The 13,133-nt window shown below is 44.6% G+C and overlaps 1 protein-coding gene across 1 annotated transcript in view; it reads left to right on the top strand.

Annotated features, from left to right (window-relative positions):
* Positions 1-1,422: 1,422 nt before the first annotated feature.
* Positions 1,423-13,133, top strand: part of LOC144504124 (contactin-associated protein-like 5) — a 664,070-nt gene continuing 652,359 nt past the window's right edge. Inside the window, exons 1-3 of the mRNA XM_078229300.1 lie at positions 1,423-1,453; positions 1,556-1,666; positions 7,940-8,133. Coding sequence (XP_078085426.1) covers positions 1,423-1,453; positions 1,556-1,666; positions 7,940-8,133 — 336 coding nt within the window. The remainder of the gene's footprint in view (positions 1,454-1,555; positions 1,667-7,939; positions 8,134-13,133) is intronic.

Here is a 13,133-nt window from a genome sequence, read left to right as displayed (position 1 = left end):
TTGAATGAATGTGTACACTAGAAGCCATCTGTCATGACAGAAGCTGCGAGTGTGGTGAATATTTATGATCTGATGAACATCAGCACTTTACAGCATTGTTATTAATTAATTCCTCAGTTGTACACGAGATAAAGGGAGCCTTGCGAGTTCCCTGTTGCCAGTTTTTCTAAGTTATCCCAGGCTCATAGAGGCTACCTGGGCAACTGTTTGAGCCATCCATCTATGCTGTAATTTTGCCCAAATGCATCTCCTAATGTAGGGTGTCACAGTGGTTAGCACTGCTGCTTCTCAATGCCAGAGACCCGGGTTCAAACCCGACCTCAGGTGACCGACTGTGTGGAGTTTGCACGTTCTCCCTGTGTCTGCGTGGGTTTCCTCTGGGTGTTCGGATTTCCTCCCACAGTCCAAAGGTGTGCAGGTTAGGTTGATTGGCCATGCTAAATTAACCCTAGTGTCAGGAGGATTAGCAGGGTAAATATTTGGGGTTATGGGGATAGAGCCTGGGTGGGATTGTTGTTGGTGCAGGCTCGATGGGCTGAATTACTTCTTTCTGCACTGTAAGGATTCAATAATGTGCAAACAATGCATTTCTAAAAAAAGTTGAAGTCAAAGTTTATTTATTAGTCACAAGTTGGCTTCCATTCAGACTGCAATGAAGTTACTGTGAAAATCCCCTATTCGCCGCCTGTTCGGGTACACTGAGGGAGAATTTAGCATGGCCAATGCACCTAACAAGCACATCTTTGGACTGTGGGAGGAAACCGGAGCACTCGGAGGAAACCCACGCAGACACGGGGAGAATGTGCATACTCTGCACAAACAGTGACCCAAGCCGGCAATTGAACCCAAATCCCTGGTGCTGTGAGGCAGCAGTGCTAACCACTGTGCCACCAAGACAGAAATAGACGATAGTTTTAATTTCTTCATTCTGAAATCCGTGTTTAATTTATTGCTGTAAATTAAGAAATACTTTTGACTTGTTCCGTTGGTGCAGCATCTTAATGATTATGTTGTGCTGTAGATTGGTAAGGGTAGTCTCCCCATTTCACACAGTGGGATCTCCATCTTGGCTGAGCTGTTTAAGGAACAGCATTTGTTCAAAGCATGGCACTTTAATGAGGGAAATAAGGTGAATTAACTTCCTCCAATCTTGTTCACCTATTGGCTAGTTGCAGGGTATCATTGGCTGTGGACTGTGAGTCGGCTGTTGCAGGATCCCTTTATTTGGCCTGGAGTGTAGTGCAGTGTGTGCCAGAGGGGTGTGGAGATGGGCGATGCTGGGCGGACCTAAGGAAGGGCTGAAAATAATCAGGCAAAAGTGGAAAACGTCCAAAACAAACACATGGTTACATTGTTTTAATATGTGTGAGAGCTATTTATATGCTCATTGTCTTATAAACTGCACAGATTTTGGTTCACAATATGTCAGCAATTTCACTTGACGACCATCTAGGTCTCTTAAGGCTTTGTTAAGATTCTCTACTGCACTTGCAATTAGCAGAAACATATTGTGCAGCTAATTGATTGAAATTTAATGCTTTTCTTCGTCTGGCAGATAACTGTGATGATCACTTGGTGTCTGATTTGCCTCAGTTGGTGTTCGATTCGTCCTCCGAGTTGTCTAGCAGTCACAGTCCTGGCTTTGCCAAGCTGAACAGACGAGATGGTAAGATGCAAGCCATTGATCAACAACCATTCATGTTTATTTTTTTAAAGTTTATTTATTCATTAGTGTTACAAGTAGGCTTACATTAACACTGCAATGAAGTTGCTGTGAAAATCCCCTCGTCGCCACACTCCGGCACCCGTTTGGGTACACTGAGGGAGACTTTTTGCATGGCCAATGCGCCCAACCAGCACATCTTTTGGAGGAAACCGGAGCATCCGGAGGAAACCCACGCAGACACGGGGAGAACATGTAAACTCCACATGGAAAGTGACCCAAGCCGGAATGAAATCCGGGTCCCCTGCGCTGTGAGTCAGCAGTGCTAATTACTGTGCCACTGTGCTGCTGCAACTGGTCTTGATTAACGATGAAAAGACATTAAGTTTGATAAATGCAAAATGTCAGATGCTGTAACTTGTACTTCAAGCTATGTGTGTTATGAAGTTAGAAATGGGGTCACTCCTTCAGTAATCTTTGTTTAAAATTCAAAATCACTCTATAGAATCATAGAAACCCTACAGTGCAGAAAGAGGCCATTCAACACATCAAGTCTGCACCGACCACAGTCCAACCCAGGCCCTATCCCCCATCCCTACATATTTACCCACTAATCCCTCTAACCTGCGCATACCGGGACACTAAGAGGCAATTTAGCATGGCCAATAAACCTAACCCGCACATCTTTGGAGTGTGGGAGGAAACCGGAGAACCCAGAGGAAACCCACGCAGACACGGGGGGAGAATGTGCAAACTCCACACAGACAGTGACCCAAGCTGGGAATCGAACCCAGGTCCCTGGAGCTGTCAAGCAGCAGTGCTAATTACTGTGCTACCGTGCCGCCCATTATCGTCTTGGGAGGATAATAATTGATGGTGGCAATATTCCCTTTCTATCTGTCTTTGTATTTTCCCATTTTCAAAATATTTACATTCTCATTGTTAATGGCAACCTCAAGAGAGAATTTACTGAGTTCATCAGTTCATAAGATCGTAAGGTATAGGAGAAGAATTAGGCCATTCGGCCCATCGAGTTCGCTCTGCCATTCGATCATGGCTGATATGTTCCTCATCCCCATTTTCCTGCCTTCTCCCCATAACCTTTCAACTTATTACCAATTAAAAATCTATCTAATTCCTCCTTAAATTTACTCACTGTCCCAGGATTCACCGCACTTTGGAGTAGCGAATTCCGCAGATTCAGAACCCTTTGGGAGAAGTAGTTTCTCCTCAACTCTGTTTTAAATTTGCTACCCCTTATCCTATAACTATGACCTCTCCTCCTAGAATGCCCCAACAGCAGAAGCATCCGCTCCATGTTACTTTATCCATACCTTTTATTATTTTGAATACCTCGGGCCTGATTTGACCATTTTGAGTCTAAGTGCCGAATCCGGGCGTCAAATAGATCCGCGCCTGGAATCTTCTTTCCAGCGTGCCCATATGCGTTTTGCCAGCTCCGGTCTGATTCGCGCTGTGGGCGGGGCTTAGCACTGGCAGACTGATCAGAGCTCTGAACTGCGCATGCGCAGATCAAAAAAAATCTGACAGAGCGCGCCCGGGCGCGAAAGAAAAAAAAAGCGGAGAGAGCGGCTCTCGGACGATCATCCTCTGGTCAGGGGCGGCGGGGGGGGGGGGGGGGGGGGGAGGGGGGGGGGGGGGTGGGGGGTCCACTGCCAGTCTGCGGCTGATCGGTGGGGAGGGAGGGGGCAGGGGGGTCCGCCGCCACTCTGCGGGCGATCTCTCCTCCCCACTGGAGGAACGAATCCCTCCTGCCGGAGTGGACGTGCGGCCATGCCATCCCACAAAACCTTCAGGATGAAGTGATTCCTCGCTAAGAAGATGAAGCAGAACCGGCCAATTCCACAATGGATCCGCATGAAAACCGGCTAAAAGATCAGTACAAGTCCAAGAGGAGACACTGGAGAAGGACCAAGCTGGACCTGTAAAGGGATACACCATCACTGGTACACTACCAGCCGCAGCCATCTCTCCCGCTCTCTTGCCCCTGCAGGGAAGAGTAATCTTCACCTTGTGAATTAGCCTTTTGTGTGGCACCTTATTAAACACCTTCTGGAAATCCAGATATACTACATCTACTGGATCCCCATTATCCACTTTGCTTGTTACATCCTCAAAGAACTCTAGAAAATTAGTCAAACATGATTTGCCTTTCATAAAACCATGCTGACGCTGATGGATAGTGTTTTGACTTTCCAAATGTCCTGATATTTCTTCCTTGATAATTGATTCTAACACTTTCCCAACAGCAGATGTTAAACTAAGTGGTCTGTAATTTCCCACATTTTGCCTCCTTCCCTTTTTGAATAAGGGCTTTATGTTAGCATTTTTCCAATCCATTGGAACCTTTCCTGTGCCCAGGGAATTTTGGAATATTATAACCAATGGATCCACTATCTTCGCCTCCACTTCTTTTAATACCCTAGGATGTTGGCCATCAGGCCCGGGGGACTTACCTGCTCTCAATCCCAATAACTTGCTGAGTACCTTTTCCCTATCGCTGTTGATTGTTCTAAGTTCTACCCTTTCTATTATCTCTGGCTTGCCCGTTCCTATAGGAATGGTACTCGTGTCCTCCATGTGAAAACTGAGGCAAAGTATTGATTTAGCATCTCTGTGATTTCAGTGTTCCCCTTATTAACTCTCCGGTTTCATCTTCCAAGGGACCAACATTCACCTGAGTGACTCTCTTTCCTTTTATAAACCTATAGAAGCTTTTGCTATCCTTCTTGATATTTTGCACTAGTTTTCTTTCATAATTTATCTTGGCTCTTTTTATTACTTTTGTAGTATCCCTTTGTTTATGTTTGACAGTTTCACAATCTTCCAGCCTGCCACTGGCCTTTGTAATATGGTATATCTTAGTTTTTGTCTTTATATTGTCCTTGACCTCCTTGTTTAGGCATGGATGTTTTTTACCCCCCTTACCATCTTTCTTCCTCACTGGAATACATTTTTTGGTTTTGAGGACTTGAGTATCTCCTTAAACAACAGCCATTGCTCATCCGCTGTCTTGCATTTTAGCCTTCCCGCCCACACTGCTCGGGCCAAATCTGTCCTCATGCCTATATAATTTCCTTTGTTTAATTCCGGAACGCTAGTGTGGGATTCCACTTTCTCACCCCCAAACTGAATTTTAAATTCTATCATTCTATGGTCACTACTCTCTAGAGGATCCTTAACTATGAGGTCATCAATTAATCCCTCCTCATTACACAATACCAAATCCAGAGTATCCTGCTCCCTGGTTGGTTCCGCAACATACTGTTCCAAGAAACAGTCTCTAATACATTCAGTGAACTCTACCTCCTGGCTACCCTTGCCAATTTGATTCTTCCAATCTATGTGTATATTAAAATCACCCATTATTGCCATATCTTTCTTGCAAGCCCCCCCTGTGTTTCCTGGTTTCTACTGTGCCCCACTGCGGAACTACTGTTTGGCGATCTATAGATTACACCTACCAAGTACTTCTTTCCTTTGCTATTTCTTATTCCTACCCAGACTGATTCCACATCTTGATCTCCTGTGGTTATGTCATTTCTCAATACAGCACTGATCCCTTCCTTCACTAGCAAAGCTACACCATCTCCTTTTCCTTTCAGTCTATCTTCCCGAAATGCTGAGTACCCTTGGATGTTCAATTCCCAGACCTGGTCTCCTTGTAACCATGTCTCAGTAATTGCCACCAAATCGTACCCTTTTGTTTCTATTTGCGCTGTTAACTCATTAACTTTGTTCCGAATGTTTTGTGCATTTAGATACAAAGCTTTTACATTTGTTCAACTGGTAAATTTCCCTACTCTTTTATAATTCCTTGTTGCATAAAGACATTCACCCGTTCTGTCCCTCTCTTTTATTGTCTGGTAACCATCCACCAAATCGTTAACCTGCACTCTTACTTCCTCCTTCTAATTTCCTCTACAATTGAACCCTCTATTCAGTTTAAAGCCCTGAGTGAGTGAACCTGATGTCATTTGTCCAACTAAAGCCACAAAGACACGGGGAGAATGTGCAAACTCCACACAGATGGTGACCCAAGCCGGGAATTGAACCCAAGTACCTGGGGCTGTGAGGCAGCAGTGCGAACCACTGTGCCACTGTGCCGCCATTGATGTGCACTAAACCGGCAAAAAGGTGCTTAATAATTCTGAGACCACAGAGTGGACTTTTGTGCGTTTATCCCACACTTTTCTACTGAATGTTGTTTCACTCCAAATTTTTGGGAACAGATAACATAGATTGATCCTGGGATGAGAGGGTCAAGTCTGGCCAGGAGAGATTGAGTAGGCTGGGTCTGTATTCTCTGCGGTGTAGCGTGAGGTGGAAAGACACACTCTCACCATATTACACTTGAATGCTCTGCTTTATTTATTACTCATGAATTTATTTTGCTCAGCACGTTGTTTCTTTTCACATTTCAGGGTTTTTTGTTGAAATTCATGCTCAATGTCGTGCCAAACTTTATCTTTCTGAAATTTGCACATTGGCCCTTTGAGTGAGAAAAACTCCCCTGTGCCCCCTGCCCAGCCCCCGCAAGTTAAAGCTTAAAGATTATTTATTAGTGTCACAAGTCGGCTTACATTGACACAGCAATGAAGTTACCGTGAAAATCCCCTCATCACCACAGTCCGGCGCCTGTTCGGGTACTCTGAGGGAGAATTTTTGGCATGGCTAATGCACCTAACCTGCACGTCTTTCTGATTGTGAGAGGAAACTCACGCAGAAACCCATGCAAACTCCACACAGACAGTGGCCCAAGCTGGGAATAGAACCCGGGTCCCTGGAGCTGTGAGGCAGCAGTGCTAACCACTGTGCCACCATGCCGCAAAGCTGGGCACAAGAACAAACGCCCATTAATTCGGACACTGCGCTGTTCAGGCATCTACCTAATATGTGTGGCCTTTGAATGTGCCTGCAGCAGTCGCAAGCAATCAGATGGCCGACCTTGGAAGTACAAGGGCAGCAAAGTATTGCTTTGAGAGCTGATGCAACACGTTTCAGCACATTTCTCCACTGTGTTGTGCCCGTGAGATATGAGTTATTTGGACAAACAAACAAAAAAAAGGAAAATGCAATTCACTATAGTTCAAATAACTGTAATCAGCATGGAAACAACATCCACATTTCCTCTTAACCCATGGGGAATGGAGCTAATTCCAGTAGTCCAAAAGTGCCCAGGAACTTGGGACCAATTGGGGGTCTTAACCATTTAGGACAGAGATGAGGAGAAAATCTTTATCTGAGGGTCGTGAGTCTGTGGAACTCTCTTCACTCGAGTGTGGTAGAGACAGAGTCATTGAAGATTTTCAAGGCGGTGGTAGCTAGTCTCTTAAGGTAGATAAGGGAATCATAGGGTGGGATTTTGCGGCCGCGCTCGCCCCAAAACCGGAAAATCCTACCCGAGTTCAACGGAATTTTGCATGGTATGCCACCCCACTTCCCCCCGCAATGATTCCCGTAACAGGCTGGATGGGAAAATTGCCTCCCATAGGGCATTGGTGTTGAGTAAGGTATTGGCAACTGAGGCCACAATCAGATCAACCATGAGCTTATTGAATGGCAGAGCAGGCTCGGGGGAGGGGGGGGGGGGAAGAGGCGAATGGCCCATTCCTGCTTTGTATATTTGTATCTAAACTCTGGACAATATGGACCCAGTTTACTCAGTCTCTCGTCAAGTATTGTGTGTGGAAGCACACCCCACATTCTCATCACTAGTTCATACAGAATGATCACGTCTTCTTTCCGAAGCTTTCTGAAAGGGCGGCATGGTGGCACAGTGCTTAGCACTGCTGCTTCACAGCTCCAGGGACCCGGGTTCGATTCCCGGCTTGGGTCACTGTCTGTGTGGAATCTGCACATTCTCCCCGTGTCTGCGTGGGTTTCCTCCGGGTGCTCTGGTTTCCACCCACAGTCCAAAGATGTGCAGGCTAGGTTGATTGGCCATGCAAAAAAATTGCCCTTAGTGTCCTGAGATGCGTAGGTTAGAGGGATTAGTGGGTAAAATATGTAGGGATCTGGGGGTAGGACCTGGGTGGGATTGTGGTCGGTGCAGACTCGATGGGCCGAATGGCCTCTTTCTGTACTGTAGGGATTCTATGTTCGATGAAATCAGCATTTGCAGTGGTTTCTGATGATGGGAATTTTAATGTAGAACGTGTAGCTATCCATAGTAATTTGAGATTTCTTCATCCGCACTTGAGGGAAGCCTGAAGACTATTGTTACCAATGGCTTTCTCAAAAATTGTATTTCAGGGGCAGGCGGCTGGTCCCCACTGGAATCTAACAAACACCAATGGCTGCAGATAGATCTTGGTGAGAGAACAGAAATCACGGCTGTAGCAACTCAAGGTCGATATGGTAGTTCAGATTGGGTAATAAGCTACCTGTTAATGTTCAGTGACACTGGAAGGAACTGGAAACGATATCGTCAAGAAGACAGCATTTGGGTAGGTGGTCCACACGCTTATTTTCAAAATGTCATTATAAACATATAAGTGAAATGTATTCAACAAGAAATATATAATAGAAATAGCTACCACAATTATTACCGAATAAATAATAACCCTTTTTTTACCCCCTCATACATATCACCAACAAACAGTTTAATAATTTTTCTTCAAACTCACTATTTATTATCTTTGCTCCAAAAAGGGTTTCTATGTCAGGTTAAACAACTTGTGCCTCATCTCTGACCACCTCCTCTCACATTTTTCTGTGCAATCTTAAAACTTTGCATTGTCAGCTTTACAAACTATTGACATTGTGTTGAAGTGAGCAAGCTGCAAGGGCTGTGATAGAACAATGTGTTGCTGTTAGCAAGATGCCAAGACATACAAGACTATGGGCCAAGTGCTGGAAAATGGGATTAGAATAGTTAAGGTGGTTTGTCTTTGACTGGCACAGATGCAATGGGCTGAAGGGCCTTTTGCTGCGCTGTGTACCTCTGTGACCCTATCAGATCAGATTGAAGTGACATTGAGGTGCACAGAAAATGCATCTGTGGAAGAAAAGTGCTCTTAAAAGGAAAGCATGTGCATTAATATCCTTTACAGAATATTCTGATGAAAAAGAAAGTCATACTTAATCATTGGCAAACTTAATCAACATCAAACTTAATCAACTCCAAAGATTGGCCATGCTAAATTGCCCCTTCATGTCAGAGCGGCTAGCTAGGGTAAATACAAGGGGTTATGGGGATAGGGCCCAGCTGGGATTGTGGTCGGTGCAGACTTGATGGGCCGAATGGCCTCCTTCTGCACTGTAGGATTCTATGATTCTATGATTGTTTTTTTGCCGTCAGTTGATTTTTTACCTCAGATGCAGTGAAGGTTAGATTTTTCTTCTTGAGTAACATTCTGACAAATTGTGAGCTTGGATTTCTTGAAGGCGAAAGCAATTCTCTTTGTTGAAACTTGAAGGTCATTTAAAAAAATGCGAATGGTAGCCCAGTGATTAGGGAACTGAACCAGCAAACTATTGTGTCACTAGTTCACACTGTCAAGTTTAATTCACCAAATGTGAATATATGTGGCCTGGAAAGAAAACAAAAACTGTTTAATGTTTACTATCTTCCTTTGCTGGTGGCACCTGTTAACTTTACCCAGTGTGTCCTGCATGAGAATCTGGTCCCACACTGCATGATTGTCTTACAACACCTCAGGCAGAACTTGCTTTGGATTATAAATGCTGCCATGCCAACATTGCTTCCGTCCCAAGGACAATCAATGGGCCTCAGGATTCAAAGTTGGAGTGACTAACTTCTTCCACGCTGCCCTTTCATAGAGTTGTGGTATGGTATGTTGTATAGCACTTCAGATGTGGAGAGTTTGTGTGCTGCCAGGGAATGGCATCTGCTAACCATCTGCACTGGTGGAGCAGAATTTCTTTCGTTTGGCTTCAGTGGGTAAAACAAACTTCAGGAGCGAGGTTGATGACTTGCTATTCATATTAAACGATTGCACAAAGTCAAGATCCATCCTGCTGGTTCTCTCACTGTCATTGAACAGACTGGTGTGATTTGATCAAAATAAGAATAAAAAGGAACTCTGCACTGAATTTAGGGTATTCCCTCCTTCGTACTGAAGTTGTGTGCATATGAAATAACAGCAATTTCTGCTTAAAGTAATCCCAGACAATTTTTCACCACCATTACGATTTGCAGCCTTCGCCTCACTGTCTAAAACCCTGTATTTATTTCAAATTTGTGCTTGTATTTAGTCACATGGCATGGTGGCACAGTGGTTAGCACTGCTGCCTCACAGCGCCAGGGACCATGGTTCGATTCCCGGGCTTTGGTCACTGTCTGTGTGGAGTTTGCACATTCTCCCCGGAAACCCACTGTGTGGGTTTCCTCCGGGTGCTCCGGTTTCCTCCCACAGTCCAAAGGTGTGCGGATTAGGTGGATTGGCCATGCTAAATTTCCCCTTAGTGACAGGGGGACTAGCTAGGGTAAATGCGTGAGGTTATGGGGATGGGGCCTGGGTGGGATCGTGGTCGGTGCAGACGTGATGGGCCGAATGGCCTTCTGCATTGTGTATGATTCTATAAATACAGAGGCATAAAACCTTCAGCTTGCCTCGGCCAAGCTACTTTCAAACTGCAGCAGGTAGGGCGTTAGATTTAACAATCGGCCTGTTTCAAACATGCAGAAGCACTGGGGGATTTTCACGTCCCTCCCCATGCCAAAAGATTAAAAATCTCAAACCCCTATCCACTTTTGGATTTAATCCTTTAATCGAGGCAGTTCGGTGGGTGGGTGGACTGGTCACTAACTAGCTCGTTTAAACACCATCGCGAGGCTGTGCGCTTCAGGATTATTTCTCCTTTTTCGGTTTAATCCTGACCAGCTGGGTTTCCCATGAAATGTCAGGATCGGAGACAAAACCATTCTTTTCAGTACCCCGAGGCAAAACAGCTTCTACTCCCTCCCCGCCTCAGCATACAACTGTGCGGCTAATGTATTTGTACACTTCACTTTAACTAATGAATTCTCTGGGTTTCCAAGCTATAAGATGGAGCTTTCACACTCTGCATTTATATGACAATATTAGCTTGTACTGCCGAGGTCTTTCTAAAAATAAATAAATGCGTACCCTTTCTGGACGTCTTTCGCACCCCTCCAAATCCCCTCCTTTTCTGGAAACATTAAGTCATGTTTAATAAATTGTCTCACATGCTCCCTCTCGTACTGTTATCTCGATTATACAACACAGAAGCAGGCCATTTGGCCCAACCAGTCCATGCTGGTATTCATGCTCCACTTGAGCATCCTCCCATCCAACTCTTACCCCTTATGTTCATATTTTATACCTTACCGAAATGGCAATTCTTCACATGAGCCTAATCAGTAGGCATTTGGCTCACGGAGCAACAGTCAAGTCAGAACCTCTTCCTACCTTGAATTCATGCAGAAAGCACTTTCCAGGAAACATCTCTGGAAGACTATCTTGAACAGGGACCGTGAGTATCCCCCTTGCTCTCCTGAACCAACCTGAAGATTAATCAGAATAACTCCTATCCCAGCTCAGAGCAACTAACTCAGCACAAGTTGTGGATTGAACGGAGATGTTTTGCTGTCTCTGACTTGGATCCACACAAAACGTTGAGCTTGTCAACTGAGATTTAAAGGAACCTCTTTCCATTTCCCTGGCTCTTTTTAAGTGTTTCCATCAAATCTCTTCTCAAAGGAACTTGTTATTAATTTTACCAGATGTGCATGGGTATGTGATCTTATTAGAATGGCAAATTGCCTCAAACACATGGCATTGTAATTTCAGTACTGCTGAAAAAAAGAGACACACTGTCAAAACTTCCCATCTTGCACTCATCAGGATAGCTCAGAAGAAAGTACCAACAGTAACAAGGAACAACAATCTGTGGAAAATCTCAGAGCTGATGAAGGGTCATCCAGACTCGAAACGTTGGCTCTATTCTCTCTCCACAGATGCTGTCAGACCTGCTGAGAGTTTCCGGCATTGTCTGTTTTTGTTTCAGATTCCAGCATCCGCAGTATTTTGCTTTTAACAACAATTTATACTCCATGAGAAGAGAGTACTGGTTGGTTGGCAAGTGGGATTTGTTTGGTACAGGCATTGCCATGGAGATTGCAGCATGGAACAGTTAACTGTCCAGCCTTGTTCAAATCCGAACCAGGCAGATCGACTCTAATTAATCAAGGGATTGCCCTGGTGAATAAACCAGGGAATATCTGTTCCCCCAGTTTTGTTTAAAAAGGCGTAATGTACGGACATGGTCCTTCTGTCTGCAAAGCATAGGGCCCTATATGTGAATATACTAGCATGTTAGTAACAGATGGAGGTGGCAGGCCAGTGCTCCAGGCAGGCTTTGAGGCCCTCTCCCAGCCTGTCCGGTTCCAGCTACCTCGAACAGCCAGGCCACCATTATGAAGCCTCATGAACGGTGACCTGGCTGCTAAGGGAAATTCTTATTTAAAAGTTAAAGTAAGTTGGAGATAGAAGATGCCTCTCTCTCTCACTTACCAGAAAAGGCTGCTTGCTGCTGCTTCCACACTGAAGGGCCCTCCAGCTATGAGCACTTGTCCGCTGTCCTTAATGGGCAACAGGCCCACCCTCTGTCTACTAATTGGCCAATTTGAGCAGAACATATCACAGCTGGTTGACTGTTCCCCATACTGTGTGCGCTTCTAACTGCCATTTGACCTTGATGGCTTGGTCCGCAGGGAAAATCCTGCCCGGGGCTGCTTTGATCTTGTATAAATGGAAATCAACAATCATTTTTACCTTTCCAAGTGAGATGTGAAATGGCTTTTCCATACGATAATAAGTAATATTAAATAGTTTCAATTGGAATAAATTTCCCATGTGTTCTTCATCTGCCTCTCTCACTTCCTACTCTTTGTTTAGCTTTAAGTTTCTTTTAGGTTTTTCTATGTTGCCCTGGCTTTCCCTGCTGTTTTGACCTTATCTCTGTTATCTCAGCACCATCTATATTTAGATCTTTAAGCTCAGGCGCTGGAGTGAGTGCTGATGAGGAAAAGAGATTCTGTGGTTTTAATGGGTAAATTAATGAGTGCTTGGGTAAGGCTGGGAAAGACAGATAAATAAGTACCTGGTTGTAAGAAAGAGAATGCTATTTCTTTAACAAAAAACACAGCATTTTTATTGCGTACAACATTGTTCAGACTCCCTCTGGACTAATGTGATTAGGTTTGGTCACTTAATCAAAAGGGTTGCAAGTGAATACAAAATGAACAATAAAAATGATGATGCTAATTATTAAGAGTTTAAATTTTAAGCAACAACTAAGCAGATTTACTCAATGAAAAGGGGAGTCCTCGATGATCCATATGAACCTTTCCAAGGTTTGACACAACTATCCACATGCCCATTTAAACACTTAGACACAGCCGGGCAGCAGGGATGGCACAGTGGTTAGCACTGCTGCCTCACAGCGCCAGGGACCCGGG

This window comes from Mustelus asterias, chromosome 14 (genome assembly GCF_964213995.1).
Source record: "Mustelus asterias chromosome 14, sMusAst1.hap1.1, whole genome shotgun sequence".
NCBI classification, from domain to species: domain Eukaryota; kingdom Metazoa; phylum Chordata; class Chondrichthyes; order Carcharhiniformes; family Triakidae; genus Mustelus; species Mustelus asterias.
This window is presented reverse-complemented; position numbering and strand designations above follow the sequence as displayed.